This window comes from Trypanosoma cruzi, genomic scaffold (assembly GCF_000209065.1).
Source record: "Trypanosoma cruzi strain CL Brener 1047053517059 genomic scaffold, whole genome shotgun sequence".
Lineage (NCBI taxonomy): Eukaryota > Euglenozoa > Kinetoplastea > Trypanosomatida > Trypanosomatidae > Trypanosoma > Trypanosoma cruzi.
In genome coordinates, this window is record NW_001849469.1 from 40,041 (window position 1) to 48,239 (window position 8,199).

At 57.2% G+C, this 8,199-nt stretch overlaps 1 protein-coding gene across 1 annotated transcript, besides 2 other annotated features; it reads right to left on the reverse strand.

Annotated features, from left to right (window-relative positions):
- Window positions 1-8,199: part of a sequence feature (areas not merged during assembly with more than two copies in the genome that could not be assigned to a particular haplotype) that runs on past the window's edge.
- Window positions 1,885-1,937: a sequence feature (AT_rich).
- Tc00.1047053506897.10 (mucin TcMUCII, putative) lies at window positions 2,158-2,817 on the reverse strand (the record flags this gene model as incomplete). The annotated part of the gene is made up of 1 exon (XM_800805.1): window positions 2,158-2,817. One exon carries the CDS (start codon window positions 2,815-2,817, stop codon window positions 2,158-2,160), a length of 660 nt encoding a protein of 219 aa, XP_805898.1.

The following is an 8,199-nucleotide window of genomic DNA, read 5'->3' on the forward strand; positions in this document are numbered from 1 at the left end:
ACACGTTAACGAGCTTGCAGATCATGCCACGCAGACCACGGCAATACACGGAACATGGAATAGCACCCATACGGCACACGGACCTGCTGTCATGCATTAACACCCAGCTCACCAACAAGTGGCGTAGTACCATGCATCAGGACACCCACCACTACCTGCTTGGCGGCGCCAGGCCATCAGATCCAGGCGGCAAGCACCTGATCACTCAGGAAGCCCTCGACCAACAGGAACAGATACACACTGCACGGGAAGGGTGCGGGGAATCCGAGCTCTGGGGTCGCCTGTACTGGACTGTGAGAGACTGCACGAACCAACGCCGTTTCCGCAACATCTCACCGGAACACTCCGCTTTCATGCGCTCCAACGACGATCCCACCGCACCGGGACGGACGCTGTTCCCCCGACGGCAAGGGAGGCCGACGCACCGCCTGTGGAGAGACGGCCCTCCACACGGCGTCGGAAGAAGAAATGTTCGCACTGTGACACCACACTGGTGGAACACACAAACCACATCGGTCACTGTCGGTGCTTTCATCCGGAACGCCCTCCACCGCTTCCCAACCTCCACCGCGATTGCTGCGACACGGTCCTCCCCACACAAAAAAAGCACCGCACCGCACAGATATCGCCGCGCACAAAAACCAGACGCCACTCGGTACCGCAGCAGCAGTGCCAGGAGGCAATCACTGCTGCCGCAGGATCAGCCAGCCTCCACAAGCGCAACAATTAGCCCGCAGAAAACACTGCACCATCTGCTTCCGGAATGTACAGACGCTCTGGCTGTGCGCCAACGGCTGGGCATCAAGAAGGACCTTCGCGCCGAAAGCTTCTCCCAATGGCAGCTGCCTCATAGCAGGAAACTCATGTCGCCGCTCGACCACCTCCTCGGCACCCTGATGACATCGTGCGGCTAGACATGTCGGTAAGAGCAGGGAAAAATAATAATAATGAGCATTCCCGCCACTGTAGAGACGTGGTGCATCTTGCGATCCCGCTGGCGGCTCTCCACTTCCACCGCTGTTTTTGCGCAAGAGGTCACCACAGTCATTTTTGTGGTTTGGTCGGCCTCGTGTTGTGCTCCGGGTTCTCCTCCTTCATCGCCCTGCGGTGCTTCCTTCGCCGTCCCCGGCACCTGTGACTGTCCCGTGACGGTTTGTTCCGAAGCCTGACTGCCCTGTGAGGTCCTCCCGCCACCAGCATGCACTCAACCCGCTGCCTGCTGAGATGCGTCGGAGCATGGGGATGCTGTGCCTGCAGCGTGCCCGCCGCCCAAAGACTCCGGTCCACTTGCGCGCATCCGAGCAGCAGACGCGCTGCCAGTGCAGGACGGATTGCAATTGTTACTTCGCAGTGGGTCGCTGTTGGATTGGTCCTGCCTCGTCGGAGCAGTGAGTGCTCCTCCCGAGGTGGGATTATGGCCCTCACCCGCGGTGCTTCCTCCACCCTCCTCGTCTTCCTGATTGCTATTGCCCTCAGAGTTCACATTCCCCTTTCGTCCAGAGCCACCGGCCACGGGTCCACCTTCCGCAGCCATCACAGCTTCCGCGTGCCCAGCAGTCACCGCGTCATCACCCGCGGCCGCACACGCACCCCGTCGCAGCAGCCCTCACTCACACGCACGAGCAGCTGCGCATCACTGCAGGAGCCAACAGGACGCAGAGCACACGGCCAGTCATCATCACAAACAGTGGAGTCGCCTAACGCTGCGGAGCCAACCTGCGATAGCACGAGAAAACCAAAAGGAGACACAGCCGCTACACCACGCACAGCAACAAATGGCAGCACCCCAGCAGCAGCGCACACACCACGAGACAGATGGAATCAGTACGATTGCAGAGCTCGCACACCGCCCCGCAAACCACAAGTTTAAAAAGCAATAAAAGCAATAATTAAAAAACAATAATTTAAAAAGAAATTAAAAAGCAATAATTAAAAAAGAAAAACAAACCCAGGGCTCCAGTGCGCATGCTTATGAGTGTGTCCGCGATGCGTTCAACGTGACGGATGCGGGGCACAACGCGGAGCACACAGCACGGCAGCAGAAGCAAGTGAAGCAAAACAAGATCATTATTTCCTCTTATTTATACAGTGAACCACAACACACACGCACAAATCCCCGCGGTTGAGTGCTGGCACGCACAGCCCGCACACACCTCTTCAGCCCAGAGCGGTGTACGCCAGCGCGGATGCGGCGAGCAGCAGCGGGGCACACACCCACGCAGAGCTGCTGAGGCTGCCGTCGATTTCGCGAAGACGTGACGGTGCGCGGGTGGTCGTCGTAGTTGGCGCCTCTGTAGTCGTAGTACTCGGTGCCTGTGTTGTAGTGGTGGTGGTCGTGCTTGGTGCCTTTGTTGTGGTGGTAGTGGTCTCCTCGGTAGAATCTTCAGACTCACTATTTGCCGGTTCTTCGGATAGTCTCTTGTCACTGGGTAACCCTGTCGTACCCTTATTACCACCTGCCTGTAACGTATTGGACACCTCATTTGGATTCGTTCCCGTACTGCTAGATCCTGATCCCTCACCGCCACCATTTCCCGACTTTCCAACGGGCCTCGTTGAAGGATCTGAATGACCTTTCCCCTGCGCTCTCTCTAATAGGAGGGGCGATTGACCGGAGTCATTTCCAACAGCTTGAATATTAGCCTTGTCATCGGCAACTGGTGGCTGTTGTGGAAGAGGCGGTATACCGCTGACTTGTTCTTCATCTTCAAGATCAACAACAATAATGTCCTCCGTAGAATCTGCCCCGCACACGGACGGGCAGCAGCAGCACAGGGCAAGCACCAACAGGGCGCACAGCAGACGGCACGTCATCATCGTGAGTGTGGTCGTTCAGTGGTGTGGAGCTGATCTGCACAGTGAGGGAAATGGAGAGCAACAGGGGAGACGAGAGGTGCGGCAGACACACACAGAGGGCACACCACATGAGGAGAGGGCAGCAGCCAGGCATGCACCGTACGCCGCACACCACGCACGACACACACTCCAATCCACGGCAGCAGGCACACACACACACACAGCCCTGCCGCAGCACCAACACACAGATGGAAGAGGGAGAAGCAAACAGGAGCGGCACACAAGGCTCCACCGCATGTACATGCGGCGAGAGCGGTCCGTCGTGTCGGCACCCCTCACGGAGAGTACGCACACACACACAAGAGGGTGCAGCGCACACAGCAACACAACAGCAAAGTAACAATACAAAACGAAATCCCCGCACACCACGCGGATTGTTGGTCCACGGGAAGTGCAGCCAATATTCACCACAAAGCAGCTTGTTATCTTGTTTCGGTTGTATGCTGCTACAATAACGAGTGAGTAGCGCAAGGACTGTCCGTACAAAAGTGGCAAGTATTCCGTCGTGCGGGCTGGGGCAGTCACAAACAGTCGCAGTCCAGATTCCCAACGACGAGGGCATTCCCGCAGTGGATGAGGCGGAGTCTCCCGTGGTCCGTCGGGGATCAGCAGCCCGTGGCGTCCGTGATGAGGCGGTGGCGGAAGAGCCTGGTCCATCTCGAGTACCCGCGTTTGTGCTTCCTGCGTGTCTTGCCTTCCGGCATGCTTGGCAACTTCGGCGGCGACCGGCGCGCGAGGCGCCTGTTAAGAAGACGGTGGCGCCATTGTGGCATCCGCATGGGAGGCCCTCGCAAACTATTATAACGCCAGGCTGAGCACGTCCGGCATGTGCCCTCATACTGTGGACGGACAAGCGCACTCTGCCGCAGGTTGGGCAGGAGGACGTCAATCCGCCGCTCGCTGGTCGACAAGGAGTCGCGGTGTTCACGTCGGGAAGAGGTTCCGGCGGAGGCAGAGGCGGGCCGGCCACCGCAGTGAGGGAGGGACGGCACCACCGACACAGAGGGTTCCTTGTGATCCGCAGGGCGCGTGCGGGCCTGTCGAAGAGTGGACAGGTGTCGCATCGCGCCTGTGCGCAGTGCCGCCACTCGGGGACCGATGTCCGGGTCAACACCAGGAACAGAGTCCCCGCCACACCGACAGGCGCCTGTCACGCGGTGTGCGCGCCGTCCTTTTCCTCCTGGGCATCCTTCCGTTATAACCTCTTGACGGCGGTAAGGAAGTCCACGTGCCAGGCATTGACGCAGTCCTGCGGGAGGGATCGTGCAATCGTGGCTTGTTTGTCAGCGGCCTCACTGCGTGGAATAACGTAGTGTGAGGGGAAAATATAAAATCCACAGGGTGACCTCGCGTCACCAAGGAAAGCAGCATAATCCAAATTTACTCAGTAACGCGGTCTCGCACGGTCGGTGGGCAACGCGAGGTGCCTCAATTGCCGAGAGGGAGTCCGTTTCCTCCAGCATTCGTGTGGGCGATTGGGATGCTCCCAGACAAGGAGGTATGAGATGTCTAAAAACATTTTCGATCGCAAGGCAGTCTGCCCTATATGAGCATGCGAGGCTGCCAGCTGCTGCACGATGTACCTCCACAGGGAGATCATTTGTCGTGGTGGAGTCATATAATAGCGCAGCGGATCCGGATGCGAGTGCAGCGAGGTATGAAGGACCGTCCGTCCACAATTCAAAATCACAATCCCCCAAAGAGGAGTGAGTAGAATAAAAAGCCGTGCGCCCGACATCGTCAGAGGCGTCTTCGGCAAAGAGTGGCTGATAAAATCTCACGTTGTTGCAGATCACAGTGTCTCAGGGAAAAATTCGATGTTGGGCAAGAGGCGCGCGAATGTGGTTGTGGGGTGTCCCAATAATGTCACAGACGCGTAGCAATCCGTTAATAACAGCATCTCTCGGAAGCGGATTGATGTCGCCGCTTTCCCATGCATGGACGGCGGCATAGGTTGCGAGTAGATAAGGAAACGCAAATCCTCGTGATCATGGAGGCGTATATAGCGTTCGTATTGTGTGAATGCACGACGCCAAAGTATCTTCCGGAGCGGGAGAATATTGGCTTCCAAATAGACAGATGTGTCTTCTGTAGATGCGCTCAGGCAAAGAATGTTTTGCTACCGTCGCGGTACCGTACCTCCATATTGTGGAGGTGAGTGGGGGCGAGTCACGGGACAATTGCCTCGCCATTATGAAATAGCACACTATGAACGTACCCAATCAAAAAGGATCGCATGGTGTGATGGGACGCGCCCGCCTCTGCGACCAGATGCAGCTGATAGCGGCGTGGCATGGTCCTCTTTGCAGCGGTGGAAGCGTGCGTAACAGAATTAAGAAGTTGATCGAACGTGTTGCCCAGCAAGCGCACTGGGCGTGACTGAATACGCAGGTTCCCGCTAACAAGATGGAGATCGACCATGTCCTCGTCAGACCGTGTGTGTGTGAAGAGATGTGGAATAGAGCAGCTTCGCTCTTAGCGACGTTGATTTTTAGGCTGTGCTCGGCAGCCCATGTGGCCACAAGAGACAAGAGCGGTCGCATTGCCGCAGCACAGGCATGGATGTCTGCACATGAGGCAACAAGCGTGTGTTCGTCAGCGTACATGAAAGCGGAGGCAGAATAGATGCTGCCCAGGCGGCGCAGCAGACCATCCACACAGCAGAGGAAGAGTTGGGGTCGCGGGACGCTGCCTTGCGGTGCTCCAGCTGAGGCGAGTTGTTTCCGGGAGTGCTGTTCACGAGTGCATACCCCAACATAGCGGCCCCGCAGGTGGTTGTGCAGCCAGCGTTTGGTTCGAGGCCAGGGCGCGGAAGTCTGTCAAGCATGCAGAATAACTTCCCATGGTCAGTGGTGTCGAACGCAGTCGGAAAATCAATCGAGACCACAAGCGATGGCGACGAGGGCGTCGTGTGGGGGCGTCGTCTCCAGGGCGCTCATGCTCCACAATGCCAAACTCATTCAATCCACGAGTAATTTGTCGATAACAAGTGCCACCACGTCCGACGTAGAACGCGGAGGTGCAAATCCGAAATTGACGTGGGTGGTGCGGCAATAACGCTGACAGACGGCGGTGAATCATTCCTTCGGTTAACTTTAGTAACACAGAGAACAGCGTGATGGGTCTGTAACTCTCTGGGCGGCATGGATCCTTCCCAGGCTTGGGGATAGGAATAGCATCTCCCATTTTCCAGGAGCCAGGCAAGCTGCCATTTGCGAAGGAGTTGTGGATCATCGTTCTAATTGTGCCACGCGCAACGGGCACGAGACGGTGCAGGAATTCATTCAACATGTCGTCGGGGCCAGGGGCTGAGCCAAGCAAAGAGTTGCGGATGGCCACGTCAAGTACATACGGCGGGAAAGGCCGATCCATTTCCCAGCCACCAGGAACCAAAGGAGTGCAGCGAGCAGCAGCAGCAGTGTAAGGCGGTATGGCACGTGAAACCGCACAAAATGACGGACATGCAGATTTGCCTGTTGCCGAGGCAGGGCGCATACGCGGCCAAGTTCAGTGCGGAGCACAACCGATTCCAGAGGATGAGGGTGCGGCGCCGCCACGCCGTGAAGATATCGCCACCTCGGGCTGGGTGAGGCTCCAAGTCCTTTCGCGCGGGCTTCCAGAAGCACAGCGGAGCAACGGCGTAAGGCTTGATTTCGTTCCTCCCTTTTTCGGGTACATTCGGCTCAAAGTAGGCTGTCTCCAGGTGAGGCAATGTGTGTGCTTCGTGTGCTGCTTCGGCGGCGGACTCGGCTTGTTCCATTTCGTGTGTCCATGTCTTTTTTGGAGCTGTCACGGCTGCCGCGCGGGATATGGCGCTCAGCTGCTCGTAAGATGCCTCCGCGAGGATCCAACCATGTGGACGCGGTCGCAAGGAGGGTTTCACACAACGATGTAAAAGCAGGCCAACCCGCTTTACGCAGGGCAAAGGTGGCTTCCTTCCGTCGAGGCAGCGTGTTTGCTAGTCGTGGAGTGCCATCGTCCATCTCTACCAGGTAAGATATTAAGCAGTGGTCCGAGTCCATGTAAGGGGCGAATGTCCAGTGGGAGATGCGTAGGGCGCGATACGCAGCCACTTCAGGGGACGAGACATTACGATGTGTGATCCGTGTTGCCTGTGTCGGGTAATTTGCCAGCCCAAAATCCATATCGATTAGAACAGCGGCGAAATTATCGCCTCCAGTCCTTGATGGTACATATGACTGTCCCAGAGTTCACGATGCAAATTCAGGTCACCCGCGATAATCTCGTCGGGCACAAGCGACAAACGATATTGATAAATGCGGATTATTGACCAATTGCTGTGGGAGGGTTGTAGAGATTCGCCACGCAAATGCTGCGACAGCCTGGTGGAAATACACGGACAGCAATGGTCTCCAGGAGGTCAGTGCCAGGGAGCGACAGGCGTCCACACGGTGGAGAGTGGCGCACCAGAACGGCAACGCCACCACCGCGCCCAGTGAGGCCTGAAGGTAGTCATTATGGCCACATAATTTCGTCGCCACGTCACCACGGTTACTTATTTCCTGCAGAAGAACGATGTCAGGTGGACGCTGCTCCAATCGCGCAGCAAATGCAATATTTTTCACGGACGAGAGGCCTGCAATGTTAAGCCGCCAAACAGTGATGTGGCCATCCTCCTCGGTGCCAGGGTTCTTGTGAACGTCACCGCCACGGGTGATATCAACGGAGTGACCGCAGCGAAACGGTCATGCAGTTCTGACCGACAGTCTGCAGGCAGACCGCCTCACCTCCCACACCGGGCATGGCGTGGAACCTTCTCGAGGGGTGAAGTCACCTTGGTCTCCGTCGTGCTCGCAGCAACGCCCTGCTGCGGAGTTCCTATACGCAACCAAAGCCCAGCACCGCGACAAGGCGCAGCATCATCGCCGGGGACCGTGGATACTCGCAACGGATAGCGGTGTTGACGTCCCCACGTCAGCCGGGATTGGCATACTGCTCTCATCCCCGCATTCCTCGGAAATAATAGAGAAGGTCAGTACCAACGGCGGCACACGCCCATGCAGCCGCACGACGGAATCCCGTGCCCTGCTCCCGGCCATGGAAAGGCTGAGTGTCCATCGTATCCAGCACAAGCAAGAACCCTGCTTGTGGTTACGGACAGTCAGTCTCTTCTAGCCGCCGTCACCAAGGGCCCGCGCAGCCACACCGACTGGACGGAGGATCGGCTCTGGCAGCGTCTCTTGTTGCTGACGCGTGCTGGCTGGTCAGTGCAGCTGCAGTTCTGCTACGGACATTGCGGAGTACATGTTAACGAGCTTGCAGATCATGCCACGCAGACCACGGCAATACACGGAACATGGAATAGCACCCATACGGCACACG